The sequence below is a fragment of the Prionailurus viverrinus genome, chromosome B1, assembly GCF_022837055.1.
Source record: "Prionailurus viverrinus isolate Anna chromosome B1, UM_Priviv_1.0, whole genome shotgun sequence".
Taxonomy (NCBI): Eukaryota; Metazoa; Chordata; class Mammalia; order Carnivora; family Felidae; genus Prionailurus; species Prionailurus viverrinus.
The window spans coordinates 184,878,231-184,895,856 of NC_062564.1; the positions used below are offsets into that span (position 1 = coordinate 184,878,231).

The following is a 17,626-nucleotide window of genomic DNA, read 5'->3' on the forward strand; positions in this document are numbered from 1 at the left end:
CAGCTGACCAATATAAAATGGTACTCTACTTCATTCTTCCATGTGTTAATGTTTTCAGTGTTAGATATTTTATTTAGATTTAAAAAATTACCATAAAGCTGGTTTTACTAAATACAATATTTGAAGCAGAGTACTCTATTCTTTTAGTTTATTTTATTCCTAATGGCTCTGAGGTTGAGCAGATTATACAATGACCAAGTAAAGCGTTTGGGATGACTGCCAACACACAATCATTTTCTATGACTAAAGTATTTGAATATATTTACTCCAAAGCCTGTATATAAAATAACAATACCAGTTTCATTTTAATTAGCTGCCATTAGCTTCTAACTGTCAAAGCTCAGTGACCAAAGAATCAAATGTTGTCAGCCAATTCTTGTCTCTTGTAAAAATGGATGACACTACTGGATGGTAATAGTGCTTTATCACTAAAAGTAGTAGGAAATAAAAATTTAAAAAAACTTCTTTATAGAATTTAACTATTCAATGATGTGACATACAATGACTTTGCTTTGTAAGTGCTATTTTCTAGTCCAAGAATGAGAGGCCAAAAAAAGTCAGAACCAGAATTTCCAATCTGTTACTTAAAAAATGCTTGTTATGCTGTTATTGACTACGTTAATAAATACATCTATATTAGTAAATTTTGCTTGGGAAAAAAAGTGCTCTGGTGAAATGAATTGGGGAGATTCTAAGCTAGAAGTTTACTTAGGATTTCTCATAGTCTTAAAGATAGTGACACAAACTAAAGATCTTAAAAATGTATATGACACAGCCTTTCTCAAACCTTATTTAGCAATAAGATTCTCTGTTTCATAGGACATCTATCTGATGAATGCTTCATGGAACACACTTCAGAAAATGCTGAGCCAACTAAAGCTGCTTTTTCTCTTAGAAATAATAAACTGTTGAAAATGTCTATTCAGCAAAATCCCATCTCATAAGTTCATTAGTATGTATATTCAGGCAATAATATCAAACACATGACCCCCCCCCCTTTATCAAAAAGCCTTATGAAAGAGTATTGATCTTGCTTATCCTTCTAGCATGAGTCTTCTACATGGTTTCCATTGTAAGTATGTAGATGTGTACATATGTGTATTTAAAGTAATGAATATTCATGAGAGTTTGTAGGAATAATGGATATGTCTAACTTTAGATTATTTTAAAATCTGGATTCCATATTATGAAGGTAAGGATTTTTCTCCTGACTCTTATTTATGTAAAAGCTGTTAAGCTAGTAAGTAGGATATGTACCTCAAATATGAAAATTGAGTTAAGAGTATTGATAAAACATAGGTGACACAGGTTTTTAAAGACGGATATAGTGTCTTTAAGTCAGAGTACACTTAATCCTAAATATAAAACTTGCCTCTAGCCAGACACAAGTATTGGCAATATTTCAAACCATTAGCAGCACAGTTCCGGTTTGACCAAAGCCACAGACATAGACCAAAACATTAAAAATACCAATGAATTCTAGGCAAAAGTAGTTATCTGTAACCCTGTTCTTCTTTCTAAGTAATACTGTTGGTTAGCAATTCTCAAATCATGTAAAAATCCAAGTACTATATCACTGAAATCAATCTCATTGGATAGACACCAATTTAACCCAATTTCTAGCAGTATTGCTTTGAGAAGTAGAGAGTAAAAATAAATACATCAACTAAAGAGATTATCAATCTCCTCTGGGCAGATATAAGTGCTCCTTCCTCTGCTCCAACTGCCCCTTGTATGCAAGAATAGCAAATACCACACTGAGTCTTATCTATATCTGTATTTCTACTATACCTTCCCTAAGAGTAAAGATTATGTCACATCTATGTGTTCACTAGTCCCTGGCCGTTAGCAGGGTCTCACGTTTGTGAATCAAAGAAGAAAGAACTATACTCTAGATTAAGAAAAATATTGGGTCTTCTAAAGCATAGCTACTATAGAGTTTAGAACAACTTTAAGCAATTCTTAAGGATAATTTAAAAGTAAAAAACATAAATATCATCCAAGGTTGTATTATTATTTCCTTTTCCTTTTGTTGTATATGGCTATCACTGGCCATGAACAGAAAATAGGATATCTGCCTTAATCTGTTCAGATTGCTACAACAAAAAACCCTCAGACTGGTTTATAAACAACAGCAATTTATTTGTTACAGTTCTAGGGGCTAGAAGTCCAAGATCAGGGTGCCAGCATGATGGGTTGTGGTGAAGTTCTTCTTCTGGGCTGTAGACTGCTGACTTTTCTCTGTGTCCTCACATGGTGGAAGGGGCTAGAGAGCTCTTTTACAAGGGCACTGATCTCATTCATGAGGGCACACCCTCTTGACCTAACCATTTTCCTGAGACTTCACCGAGTACCATCACCTTGGGGGTTAGGACCTCAAAATATGAATTTCAGGAGGACACAAACATTCAAACTATAGCAATATCTTATTCTGTAAGATGTCTGATATCTTCTTATAAAATAAGAAAAGACTATCAAAGGGATCAGGAGGGGAGGCAGCAGACTTTGGAGGCAGACTGCTTAGTGTTGAATCTTGATTCTAGCACTTATTAGCTTTGTGAACTTGGGCAAGTACTTAACATCTTCACTTCTTAACTTTAAAATGATAGTAATACTTCTACCTTACACAATACTAAAAAATTTAAAACCATAATGCAGTGCTACTATATATCGCTAGGATGACTAAAACAAAGATGGAATACATCCAGCATTAGCAAGCATATGAGACAGCTTCTACTCTCATACCTTGTTAGTGGAAGTATAAACTGGTACTACCAGTTTTGAAAATTCTTTGGCAGTTATCTACTAAAAATGAATTTATGTGAACCTCGGGAGAGGGAAATTGCCTTTTCAGGTGTGTATTCAACAGAGGAGTATACACGTGCTCACCAAAAGAAACATACTAGGATGTTCACAGCAGCCTTGTTTGTAACAGCCGCCAACATGAAACTTCCCAAATACTCATCAACAGTAGCAGGGATAAATAAATGTGTGGTATGTTAATACAGTGGAACGACTATCATGCAAAAAAAATGGCCCACAAATACATAAAACGATATGGTTGAATCTCACAAATATTGAACAAAAGAAGTCAAACATCAAAGGGTAGATACTATATGCTTCCATTCATATTAAGTTCAAGAATTGGCAAAATTAATCTATACTGCTAGAAATCAGAATAGTGGTTATTTCTGACAAAGAGGATAAAGACTGAAGGGAGCCTCAGTATATTGATCTGGGTGGTATTTTAATAGGTGTGCCCAAATCATAAAAATCCAATGAGCCATTCTCTTATAGTATATGTACTTTTTCTTTCTTTCTTTTTTTAAAAATTTTTTAAGTAATCTCTACCCCCAACATGGGGCTTGAACTCACAACCCAGAGATCATGAGTCATATACTCTACCGACTGAGCCAGCCAAGCACCCCCTATGCTTTTCTATATGCATTGTACATTAATAAAGTTTTAAAAATGGTAATAATACATACTTTCTAGAGCTGCTAGGGTTAAAATGAGATAATACACATGCAGCACATAGTAATGTACTTGATGACTGTTCATTAGGTTTATAATCATTATTAACAATAAGAAATAGCCAAATTCCTTATTTTATAGAGAAAGAAGCAAGTCCAGAAACGTAAAGTGACTTGTTCAAGTCACACAGCTAGCCAGTGCAGAGGAAAGACTAGAACAATTCCACAAGATGGGCCTCCCATATTTTAAGTCAATTTTTACTTCCTGTTGATTATAGCTAAATACCAATCCGATCTTTTATGAAAAACACATTGTATTTATGCACACAAAAAAATAAAAGCTAAGGAAATTTTCTGTTTGGTTAATATTTAAAAGATACTAATTTTATACCCTAAATTTATACTAGGTAGAATATCAGTATTCAATTAACTTGATGATACAAACAATAAAAATAGATGGTAATGGCCAGTAAATGTAAATATGAGTGCTGCCAATGAGGATTTTGCCAAAAAAACTGACTTATATATGTCTAATGACTTTTCAAAAATTACTTTAAAGACCTTCAAACAAAAATACAAAATCTAGCTGAATTCTGATCATTGCAACATACAGAGTTCTATTCAATAATTAACAATAATCAAGGAGAATCAAAAAGTATGCTTAGTTTTCAGACGTAAAAGAGTTACTAGATTAATTTGGAGATGAAAAGATGAGCCTTAAACTGACTCTCATTTATCATTAATTATATGCCATCTGAGAGAAACACTCACCAGGAGGCACTTGTGTAGAATCATCTATACCCAGCTGTCCTGTAGTTAAGCCCAATTCTACAAAGAATTCTTTCTGGAAAATAACACACATAGAATTAACATATATCTCAGTGGTTTGTCATACAGTAGAAACAAAAATCACCTCATCTTAACATCAGCTTAAATAAAAAATCACAATGTAAAATGCATTTTTGCTTCATTTAAATATCTAAAAAAGGATATTATTGCACTTTTCAGTAGTAATGCATTAGTTCAAAATTTTGCCTTTTTAAGTAATAGATGATTCAGTAAAGACATGATAATTATACTTGTGAGTAAAGAACTAATAACATTAAAATCATTCCTCAAACACAAACACACAATATGTGTAGAATTCATCAATTTTATTTCTAAATTCATCATCTAAAATTACCAATATGATTCTCTACCTGTGTTTTCTGTGGTACTGTACTTCATTCTGCTTTTAATCAACTAAACACTGCAAATATCCAAAACAACTTAAATTAATTTTTAAGTAAAATTAGACTATCAAGTGTTCTGCTAAACTAAAAATAAATCAGATTTGCTCTCCAGACTTCCTCCACTTATCTAGTAATGTCTAGTGAAAGTAATCATGTTTGTCTGTTATTTTTTAAACTACACAACCCCATATTGTTCACGTTATGTTTACTCCCTAAGTAATTAAATATTTCTATTAACATTTGCCTCAGTGTTTTGTTACCATTCTAATTGCTAAAACCAAACTTCCTTCTTTAAAAAATGGAATTAGTTTTAATCCTTTATAATTATGTATTACTTAAATAGTGATTTATTTGTGTCCCTCATAAGACAGTTATCCAGCCTAACATTCACACTCGTTTCATTTTTGTACTGATTTTATGTAACTGATGTTATACCTCGATTTTTAACTAAACTTGTCTTTAATCTAGACAAGTTGTAAAGACAAACTAAACTTGTCTTTAATCTAGACTTCAATTTATGTGTCCCATTTTTAATGACTAAAGAGGCAAAAATGTAATGTTATTCATCCATTTTCAACCACTATCTTCTATTTATTGTAAATACTCTTCCTTCATTTAAATCATTAGAATTAATGACAAGGTATTTGGTTATTTAGTAGTCTTCATCTTTATTCTAGAGAAGGGACTTAGGTCCAAAAACATTTCGATATTACCTTCTGTAATCACAATGGAGAATTTTACTTTTGCTAAGACATGTTAAGGCACAGAAATAGAACTCTGAATATCCATTTCCTATTTCACTGCTCTGGACTACTTTTCACTCAACATCACCAGACTTGGGCCCTAATCTCAGATTTCTTTCAAAACTCCCCCTGGGTATTAGGCCTTCTGGAATGCCTTTCTTGATATTCCAGGCTGATATAAGCAACTCTCTATATACATGTATTACCTTTTATAAACTTCTAGCAAAGTACAAAATCACATCATTTTGTTACTGTTCATCTCCCCACGAACCTGAAGCTCCGAGAATATAAGGACTGTCTCTTATACATATTTGCACGCCCAGTACTTGGCACAGTGCTCAGTGACATGTAGCGGAGGGGCTCAATAATGATACTGAACCACACTGCTGAGCTCTATTCCAACCGGTTGCCTCTACGTGACTGAATTAGTAAACAGGAATGAGTTGACAACTTCACTTTAAGTTGTTTTAAAAAAGAAATGTTTTAACATGGATGAGACTACATAACATTGTGAACTAGGTTTGAAAGCCATCTATTATAGGATCGTATGACTCAGTGAGCACAACCAAGTTTAATACTCATATAGAGACCAAGGTCTCAAATAAACCAAACCTCGAGTCAGAATTGTTATCGCCAGGCCGCAGGACTCAGGGAGGGCAGGAACAACTAGCCCTAGTGAGAGCAGGAAGACAAGAACTAACCATACTCTTAGTGGGTATAGCCACAATTCTTTTGAAAATTAGCCACAGGTTTTTGGTTGTTCAATAGCTAAGAATGAAGCCACATCAGTTCTGGGTCTCATCAGACAGAAGACACAATTAGTCCCACTTATGCACATGCTGACCCTTTCATACAGTGTCCTTTTCCTGCTTCTTTACCTAGAAAACTCCTTCAAGCTAGTCCAAATGGCAGAACCCCTATGGAGACTTCCCACCACTTTCAGGAAAAGAAGCTGCCGCTTCCTTTTCTGTACACTTTGTATAAACTGCTACTAAAAGGACTTCTAACACTTTTTTAAAAATAACTTCTTAAAAATAGTTTAACAAAGTTGTAATATTAACAATTAATATTTATATACTGCTTACTAAGTTCCAAGTACTGTCTATATGCTTTATATATTATTTTAGCTTCCTAGTGCTGCCATTAAAAAAAAAAGTATCACTAACTGGGTGGCTTTCAACAACAAAATATCTTCTCACAGTTCTAGAGGCTAGAAGTCCAGAATCAAGGTGTTAACAGGGCCAAGCTCTCCCTGAAGACTCTTGGGGAGAATCTGTTTCAAGCCTTTCTCAGCTTCTGGTATTGCCGGCAATCTTTGGTGATCCTTGGCTTATAAATGCGTAACTCCAATCTCTGCCTCCACTGTTTTATGACACTCTCCTTGTATGTCTCTCCTCTGTGTCTCTTCTCTTCTTATAAAAACCTGGTCATATTGGCGTTAGGGCCCACCCTATTTTGATAAGACATCTCTTAGCTTGACTGCATCCGCAATGGCCCTATTTCCAAATGAGGTCACATTCACAAGTACTGGAGGTTAGGACTTCAACATACCTTTTTGAGGCACACAATTCAACCCATAATTTTGATCTTAACTTACCGATCTGCACAATACTTCTATGAGATATTATTATCCCTATTTTACAAATAAGAAAACTAAGGCTCAAGGTCAAGAAAATTTATTCAAGGTCACATAGCCAGTAAGGGGCAGAGCAAGAACTTAAACCCCAATTAGGTAGATTCAGAATATAATCAACTAACCATCATGCTATACTGTCTTCACATGCAGCAAATAGTTTAAGAAGTCAAGTCAGCTAAAAAATATATAACAACAATTCCTCCAATATATGCATGTGCGTGCGCGTGCGCACACACACACACACACACACACACACACACACACACACAACTGGCCACTATCCAGAGACAACCACTTTCAGCTTTTTTTCTGGTATTTATCTCCAGATTTCAATTAACAAATATAGACTGCTATTCTTATCAATTTTAGGTATCTATTGATTTTTCTTGTATTTTAGCTCATGTACATTCGCTTTTCCTCCGTCCAACATTCCAATATAATTATATATCAATTCTTGATTAAATCCATATTAAAAGTTTGCATTATGACTATTTAAGTATTATTCAGTGCTGAGCCGTGTCGTATGCTATAAATCGGTTTCCTTTACTTTTTTTGGTACACGCAGCTGATAATGAAATCATTTTTTTCACTAATATAATTTTCTCTAATCATTTATCTCTTCCTATACCCTTCAAGAACTCTGAAAAGATCCTCCACCATATAATTTTGCAAACCTAACAAGTTTGTACCAACTTTTCTTGCAGGTGGTCACCCTGGAACCCTCCAGCCTCTTGCTCCAATCTAGAATCGCTCCGGTCCTACTGCACACCGTTTGTCCTGAAACTGCTTGTCACTGTCATCCTGGAAATTCTCTTAGGTCGGAACCCTGTTTCCTGGGTCCCCTACTTTGCTCTCTGTATCTATGAGCTTGTTTTGGAGACTTCTACCAACAGTTCCCCAAATAAGAGTAGATATTTTAGATCACCTAAATATCTGAAAATGTCTACTCCAACTTCACATTTGATTAACTGTTGGTTATATATAGAATTCTTGGCTTGAAATCAGTTGGATTGTTAAAGAGATTATTTCAAAATCTTCTAACTTCCAGTTTTGCTGCCGGGAAGTCAGATGCCACTCTCATTTCTGACATTTTATATGTATTCTGTCTTCCTTCTATGACAAGTTTTTAGTTTTCTTTTCAGGAGCCTTGATATAGGTCTTCTTTCATTCATGACATTGGGTGGGCCTTTTCATACTTGAGATTCTTATCTTTCACGTCTTGGGGATTTTAATAATTCCATTACTTCGGTTTTCTCATTCTGGTACTCCCACTGGTCAGATTTTAGCCCTTCTGGATTGATCATCTAAGTAAAAAAACAAAATTTTCCCTCTTACTTTTCATCTCTTTGTTTTTTTTTCCTTGTGTTCTGTCTTCTCATAGAGATTTCCTCAGCTTTGCTTTTGACTCTTCTGATTTTTTTTTTGCATACCATATTTTTGATTTGTAAAAGTTTTTTTTTAATTTTTTAATGTTTATTTATTTATTTTTGAGAGAGAGACAGAGCATGAGCAAGGGAGGAGCAGAGAGAGAGGGACACACGGAATCCAAAACAGGCTCCAGGCTCCGAGCTGTCAGCACAGATCCCGACATGGGGCTCGAACTCACAAACCGTGAGATCATGACCTGAGCCGAAGCCAGACGCTCAACCTACTGAGCCACCCAGGCACCCTGTAAAAGTTCTTTCTTATTCTCGTTTGTTGTTTAAATGAAACTCTGTTCTCGTGTAATTCTTGTTTCATGAGTTGTATCTTCTCTCTGAATATTAATGGTTTAAATCTTCTACTGGGAAGAAATGGTTAACAGGCTAACCTCTTTGTCTATGTGAAGATGACCTTGGGTTTACCTTCTCCCAGCACTGTTGCCCTGAAAATGTGCTGGCGCTCTCTCTCTCTCTCTCCCTCTCTCTCTCTCTCTCTCTTTGGCACACACACACACACACACACACACACACACACACACACACACGAATTGTGGCTAGGAATGCCAGCTACATTACTAAGCAATGCAATTTCTGAAAAAAATATGACCCTTGATGATAAATTACGTCTGAAACAGAAGACTTTGAGTGGACTATAAAGATCTATTGGAAAACACAGGCCTTAGCTGCCTGCTGTGGTGTCTCGAGAGGCCCTGGGTGCTATGCCCACGTGCATTACAAGAAACAGTTCCTATCCTGTGTAAGACGTCCCTTTGTTGTACCTAGGCAATTTCGTCACTTACAATTGCCTGCCTTCCTTGTGGGGGCTGGAGGCAGCGTAGGGTTGGCTGTAAGGACTCCTGGAGAAAAGCTACCTGCCATACTGACATGCTGCTTTCTGCCCTGTATTATTCTACAAATCTAAGTGAATCTGACGCCAGGTTATGACCTATTGTATCCTGTGAGTGTGAACATAAACTCAAACCTGAAACCATTATTAAAGCTCATGATAAGTACTCATTCCCTAAACTGGCTTTTTAAAAAAAATTTCTTTTTAGTTTTGGTGTCTGCCTTTCAAGTTGGAAAATTTCAAGTATCTGCAGATCGTGGGCTGGTAGGTCATATTTAGGAACGAGGCAATAAACAACTGGCTGGAAGCTATGTCTGCAAGGATTGGGCATAAGGCGCAGGGGGGAGAGAGAATTGCAGGCATAGTGATGGAGGTAGGCGATGAGGATATTAGCCTCACCATTTGGTCAACTCTCACTTAGTTTCTCTGTTTTCAAAACGGTGCCTCATTCTTGTACTGCTTTAAATCTGAAGTGGCTAACTTCTTAGCCTTTATGATTCTTTTTCTCTAGAGAACCTGTCTCTGGTCTCCCGTGGGGAAGGAGAAGTCGCCTGAATATGCAAGCTGGTAGGAGTATGGGGGTCTACTCTCTCCTGATATAGACTTTCACACAGTCTCATTTTCAACCCTGTGGCTCACCAGGGCCTTCTATATCATGTGGTGTTCTTGAGGCTTTCCAAAGTCCTATGGAGAAAATCATCTTGCTTCTTGTATCAGTCAGTATCCAGCCGGAAAGTAGAAATCATCCCAGAAATGTGAACAGGGAAAAATAGAATTAAATTAGATGATGCAGAAAGTAACTATGACTTCTAGACTGATGAAAAGGGAACCAAGAACTCAGGAAAGGGTTCTCTTTGTCCTCAAGATGGAGATTTAGGCTTTTTTTTTTTTTTTAATGAAATGCTCACCATAAGTTGTCGTTGTCATCTGTAACCATACAAAGTCATTACACTATTACTGACTGTATTCTCTATGCTGTACTTTTCAGCCCTGTGACTTATTTATTTTGTAACCAGAAGTCTGTACCTCTTAATCCCTTTCACCTATTTTGCCCATCCCCTCACCCCCCTCCACTCTGTCAACCACCAGTTTGTTCTCTGTATCTGTGAGTTTATTTCTGGTTTTTGTTGGTTTGTTTTCTTTTTTAGATTCCATGAGATTCAGTCTTTCAAGGAAAGAAAATGGCTGCCCCAGGAATGCGTGCAGGGGTGGGAGGTTGGTGAAGAAACTCGTCAGAGGGTACAGTCTGGAGCTGGCTTCTGCATGCTGATCTGCTGGCTTCTGCACACAAGGACCGCGAGGGAAGCTCCTTTCTCTGATTACAGTCTTGTGGTGTCCCTCCAGAACCCTCTATTGATAAAGCCTAACATCAAGCCAGTTAGTGAAAGAAAAATGTCTGTAAGATCCAACTCCAGCATAATAAAGCAAAACAAAACAAGGAAGATGTACAGCTGAGTGATTATTGACATGTCTCTCACCCGCACCTCCCACCTCTTAGAGAGACGCAGTAGGGCTTGACCTTCCTCCATGTTTAAGCCATGTACCACTCTCCCCCCAGTTCTCCAACCTGACACGCTAACAGAGCTACACATTGTTTGCTAGTTTCACCGAAGGCGGTATTTAAATTTCTGTGCTCCTTATTGTTTTGGGTGATTAACAAAAGAAGGAGTGAGAATTTCGTATTTCTTTCTTTTAATGTTTATTTATTTTGAGACAGAGAGAGAGAAAGAGAGAACATGAACACACACACACACACACACACACACACACACACACAAACACACACGAGGGGGCAAGGGGCAGAGAGAGTCAGAGACAGAATCCCAAGCAGGATCCACACTGTCCGTGCAGAGCTTGGGCTGGGACAGGGAGGGGGGCTCAATCGCACAAACCGTGAGATCAAGACCTGAGCTGAAATCAAGAATCAGATGCTCAACTGAGCCACCCAGGTGCCCCAGGAGTGATAATTTCTTAGCTCCATTCAGGAATTCTCCCCACCTTTCTATAATTGCTCTATTTTAAAACTAATTTCCTCACCAAAATGTGACAGTTTCCAGAGCAAAGACCGTCTCTAACTTATCTTCCTTTTCCTTTATCTCCTTCAGTGCCTCATTTTGATAAGCTTAATACAGGTTGGTTGAATTAAATAAAATGTACATTCTTTAAATATTCTTCATAAAATTCACAACTTATTTCAATCAGTTTTTTTAAGTTTAATAGTTTATTTTTGAGAGAGAGCGAGCGAGCGAGAACGAGTGAGAGAGAGAGAGAGAGAGAGAGAGAGAGAGAGAGAATCCTAAGCAGGCTTCGTGCAGGCAGCACGGAGCCCAATGTGGCACTCAAACTCATGAACCATGAGATCATGACCTGAGCCAAAATCAAGACTCAGACACCTAACCGACTGAGCCACCCAGGTGACCCTCAATCAATTTTATTGTCATATATCATGTACCTAAATCCCAACAAGCTGTCTTATAAATCTTTGTTTTTGATTAAAGTGAGGAAAAAGCGAAAGCATTTATAAGTGCATGAAAACTCATCTTTAGTCCTACTAGCAAAGTAACTCACTCTCTATATAACATATTTACAATAAAAAAGAAGCTTTTCCCTTCATTATTTAATGAGCAGACAGCCCTATTGTTTTAGATATTTGCAGCACTAAAATGTTTCTCTAATGGTTGTCTTCTAAAATATGCAATATTTTGAAATGCTGATACTTACCAATTCAGGGATGTCTTTTACTTTCAGAGGAACTTGGATTAAACCCAAATGAGTCCTGAAACTAAGAGAATCACCATTTTCATAATTTGGGTTGCGAAGATTAATTAACACCTTTAAAAACAAATCCAACAGAATTGGTTAGTTTCTTTATAGGATGTTTACACCTATAAAATTGGCAGTGATATTCTTGGTGTATCACCACAAAATTAAAAACTATTTGGGGCTATGTATGTACTTTAATTACATTCTAAAAAACTATAAAATTATATTGAAATGTTAAAATGTCATAAACATGTCTTAAATTTAATATTCTGATGATCTACCATACAAAAGTGTAAAAGAATTTAGTTAGAATGAAAAACATTTTGATGGTAATAAAAAATCAAAACTGCTTGAATATTTAACCAGGGAAGGTGACAGAAAGATCAAAATTGCTTGATTGTAATATTTTCAGAAAAAATTTCAGAATCAACTCTAGCCCTTTGAAAAAACAGATATTGACAAGATTTTTAGAAAAATAGTAGAATAATATTGCAGAGTATCACCTCTAAATCAAACCCACAAGGAAAAAAAAATTCAGAAGCCAAACTAACAATTTATATACTTTTTAAAATTAGGCAGGTCAAAAAAGTCTTAGATATTTACATATCCTTTATGTAGGAATTGCACTTCTATAAGTACAATTAAGTACAAATAATTCTATAAGTACAAATAATTGAGATGTTTGCAAAGACAGTGCAGAAAGAATGTTAATGAAGTACTATTTATTACAGAAAAATGTGAAACAACTTAAACATTCCATTAGAGGCTATTACTTAAATGAATTGTGGTTAATTCATATAATAAAATATAACGTAATTTGCCTCTATTAACACAGGTAATATATATAATAACATGAAAAAATATTCACAATATATGAAGTTAAAAAATGTGTAGTAACGTAACGTTTATTGCTATGTGACGGCATTAAAGGTAATTTTTTAGAAGTTTTCTCCTTATGCATATTTTCTTATTTTTCTAACAATAACTTACATTTCGGGGAAAGAATAATTATAATAAAAAATATTTTTAAATTGAAACTCTTGAGAAAAAAAAAAAATCAAGCATCCAGTACAATGACATGCACAGAGCTAGAGAGTATTATGTTAAGCGAAGTAAGTCAGTCAAAGAAACACAAATACCATGTGATTTCACTCGTCTGTGGAATTTGGGAAACAAAACAAAGGAGCAAAGTAAAAGAAGAAGAGAGAGGCAAGTCAAGAAACAGACTCTTAACTACAGAGAACAAACTGATGGTTACCAGAGGGGAGGCGGGTGGGGGCATGACGTAAATAGGTAGGTGATGGGGTTAAGGAGTGCACTTGTCATAAGCACTGAGTGCTGTATGGAAGTGCTGCTTTCTATTTTACATACCTGAAACTAATATTATACTGTGTGTTAATTAACTGAATTTAAAAAAAAAACTTAAAAAAAATAAAAAGAATACAGCAAAGGAGATTATGGTGACAGAAACACTATCACATCTGAGGAAGGAATTAATGAGCTGATAACTAATCACTGATAAAATGGAATGTGCTAAAATGCCAAAACAGTTTCCCAAAACTGCAAGCACTAAATTAAGGCTAAAAATGTCAATAGTATTTGTTAAAAAAAAAATAAATACAAATATAGCAAAGAATCAACAGCGCTAAATGCAGACTAATAGGGAACAATGCAATTTTAGCCTAATAACACAAATCATGTATCATACTGCACAGAAACCTCACACACGTAGGATAGGAAAGGGAAACTATGAATACATGGGTAATAGAAAAGAGAAAATATTAGAAATGCAGAAGCTATACAGATGTAACTATAGAAAATGTTCTTTAGTTAAAGAAGAATTTCAGCATAAATAAGAAAAGGATCAATTCATCAACAGTCCTGAAAGAAACAGAACGTTACGACCATTAAGGAGAAAACAGTTAAAGATAATCATACAAAAATTACATGAAATTTCAGCCCTGAAGTGCTAGAAAAGGGAAGAGTTTGGGAGAAATCTTTAACAAGCTAAGAGAAATAATGCCATCACCATAAAGGCAGTTTCTGACCAAACTAACTTCTCTCTAGAATTAAAAGAAGACAGTTGACTCTTGAACAACACAAGTTTGAACTTCAGCTCAAATGCAGACTTTTAACAGTACAGTACTGTAAACGTATTTTCTTTTCCTTATGCCTTTCTTAATATTTTCTTTTCTCTAGCACACTTATTGTAAGAATACAGTATATAATGCATATTAACATACAAAATATGTGTTGGCTGTGTTATCAGTAAGACTTCCAGTCAACAGTAGTACTTAGCTACTTAAGTTTGGGGGGAGTCAAAAGGTATATGTGGATTTTCGACCATGCAGGGGGTCAGAGCCCTCGTGTTCTTCAAGCATCAACTGTATATTTTATGCTGGCAAACTAGTTTCAAAGACAACAGTTCAGAAAAGAAATAAAAGTAAAATGTGAAAAACTCATTCACTCATTTACTCGTTCATTCAGCACCTATTTGTTGAGCAGCTATGTGCTAAGCACCGTTCTATCTGTTGGAGATAGAGCAATTAACCTGCAGCTGGTTTGTGGTAGCTCCATGCTTATCTCCAGGGACACCTGGATGTCTGGTGGTGACCCCTGGCCAAGATGAGATGAAATACACTAACTAGTCATTTATAATGTGCTACTCAATGTCCCAGGGAGGCAGTCCCTATCAGTTTCACATGGCTTATTGAAAATGCACAGATTGCTAGCTTCTCCTGATTTACCAGTGGGGATATAAAAGACTCCTGGGAAACCTTCCTTGCGCCTTGACTCCCAAGACCAGTGTATCTCACTTGTATCTTAGCGGTTCCTACTCCAAAGACAAAGCTCATCCTCTGCAACTGAGAAAGAGCCCTGGGAGCTGAGCCTAGAAGTTTGGATCTCTTCGTATTTGCATGTGCTTTCTTTCTCTTGCTGAAAGAATGCCTTCTGTGGCTGCATCCTGTGAAGTCTTGTGAGTCTTCAATTATCGGACTCTGTAACTGTTGCAACAGTGCACAAAACAGAATGAGAAGCTCCTGCCCTTGTGAATCTTACTTTTTTTTTTAATTTTTTTTTTTTAACGTTTATTTATTTTTGAGACAGAGAGAGACAGAGCATGAACGGGGGAGGGCCAGACAGAGAGGGAGACACAGAATCCGAAGCAGGCTCCAGGCTCTGAGCTGTCAGCACAGAGCCTGACGCGGGGCTGAACTCACAGAGCGCGAGATCATGACCTGAGCTGAAGTTGGATGCTTAACCAACTGAGCCACCCAGGCGCCCCGTGAATCTTACTTTTAATAGGAGAAGGCAGGCAATAAGGAAAACAGAAAAAGAATATGTTATATAATGATAAATGCTATAAAGAAAAACAAAGCAGGAAAAGGATAAAAGGAGTTCCAAGCAGGGAGCCGCGGGGGAAGGCTTTGCTGAGAAAGTGACATTTAAACAAAGACATAAGGAGTGAAGGAACGTGCAGACAAGTATCTGGGGAAAAAGCACTGTAAGCAGAGAAGAGGAGCGGAGGCCCTCAGATGGCAGGAAGCCAGGGGGAAGCATGGAGGCTAAAGTAAATGGAGTATAACAAATCAGGGGAAAGTAATAGGAGATGAACTCAGAGAAGTAATGGGGTATCAGCTCAAATAGCATGTTTCGCACCACTGTCATGACTTTGGCTTTCAAGTAGAATGAGATGGGAAGCTGCCGGGTACCAGAGATGGCTTATTTGGAATGGTACTGCAATGGCTTCCTCTGGAAACTGCACTGAGAACAAATTCTAGGTGGGCAAGGGTAGAGCAGGAAGACGTTAGGAGGATGGAGGTAGGAGTGGTTGAATTCCGGATACATGTTGAAGGTAAAGTGACAGGATTTGCTGATTACGTGTAAGGTACAAGAGAAAGAGTGGAATCAAAGGTAAGTCCGTTAAAATAATTAGTGAGTGCTAACCTACTTTATTTTCGATATGCTTTCTCAAACTTAATTAAGCTCATCATCTTCATTAACAGACCTGTTCCTTCTCCTCCATTCTCTATCCCAAGGACGTAGTACCTCTCTGCCCCGTTACCCAATCTAGACACTTAAAGCTCTTCCTTATCTTTTCTTTTTCTCATACTCCCCACATCTAATCAGTTCCCAAACCCTCCTAAAAATCTCTTGCAAATCTGTTGAATTCTATCCGGTTCCAACACTGTTCTGTAGCTCAGACCTTTTTCGTGTCTTGTCTAAACTACTAGAACAGGGAAGGACTAAAAAGGGAAAAGATTCACTGAGCATCTATAGGTGCTAGGCAGCAGGCTACCTGATTTACAAGCTACCTGATTTACAGTTAGTATTTTTTAATCAAAATCTTCCTAATTGATTTACTTGCCTCTAATCTTTCCACATTCCAGTGTGTTTTCCAAAAGCAATTTCCAAGCACAAATCTGATCATGTCATTCTATGGTTCTAGGGCTTTGTCCTTGGTGATTCCTCTGCCTGGAGACATCCTCATATCATTTCTTCCACTTTATTCCCATTAATATACCTATATTGATCCAATACAACCTACCTCCAGAAAATCCTTGGGTGCATAAACAGGTCTGAAAAGGCTTAAATCTGGAATTAAGATAGATTGGAACAACATCTCAGTTAATATAAGAATCCTTATTAATAACAACGTTAATGATTCTTTCACATGTGGCTGTGGAGTTGGATTAATTCAGACATTTGCAGAGTATCAATAATTTGTCATACATTGTGTTAAGTACTGGGAACACAAAAATGAAAGGGCAATCTCTTCCCTTGACGGCCTAAATGACCTATTCTAGAAGAAATTAAATGTCTCCCCTCATAAATTTATAATAAATTTATAACTGAATCGAAAACACAATGTCAGTATACCAAAGTTCTATATGAGAATTCTCAAAGTGCCTAGAATACAAATAATACATTCTTAGCGAATTCCTCTAGTTGTATTAAACTGTTCTCCCTTTTGAATTTCTATAACACACTGCTTTCTCTATTACAGTACTTATTTCTTGCCTGGTTCCCCATGCTTATTTTTAAAGAGGAGTGGTGAGGGATTATGTACATGTCTACCAATACAATTCTATACATCTATTGATCACAGTAAATGAGACATAGCTGTCACCCATTATATGTTTATAAAATTGACTCTATTTTAACCATTAAAATGAGCCAAAATAAATTCTTAAAAACATTTTAGAAGTCTCAAAACTTTTTACCACTTAACCTATTTTTAACATCTCAATGTTATTAAAGCTTGAAAAATATTTAGCTTAATTATGAATCTAAGAAATCCATTGAATGATTTAATCTATTCTTTTATAAAAATGTTTTCAAATGCTGTTTTAAAAAGGATAATTGACTTGAATATTCTCAAAATATTATAAAACACTGGTGAAAGTTAGGAATTAAAAAAATTTTTTTTTAATGTTTATTTGAGAGAGAGAGAAAAAAACAGAGAGAATCCCAAGCAGGCTCCATGCTGTCAGCACAGAGCCTGATGCG

The 17,626-nt window shown here is 36.3% G+C and overlaps 1 protein-coding gene across 4 annotated transcripts in view; it reads right to left on the reverse strand.

The window, feature by feature from the left end:
- The window catches only part of TBC1D19 (TBC1 domain family member 19), a 152,347-nt gene that overhangs the window by 82,624 nt on the left and 52,097 nt on the right, over window positions 1–17,626 (reverse strand). For all 4 annotated transcript variants that reach the window (XM_047857045.1, XM_047857048.1, XM_047857047.1 and 1 more), the window contains 3 exons: window positions 16,665–16,711; window positions 12,074–12,184; window positions 4,245–4,317 (listed from right to left, as the gene is read on the reverse strand). In XM_047857045.1, the coding sequence (XP_047713001.1) occupies window positions 4,245–4,317; window positions 12,074–12,184; window positions 16,665–16,711 (231 nt within the window). The remainder of the gene's footprint in view (window positions 1–4,244; window positions 4,318–12,073; window positions 12,185–16,664; window positions 16,712–17,626) is intronic.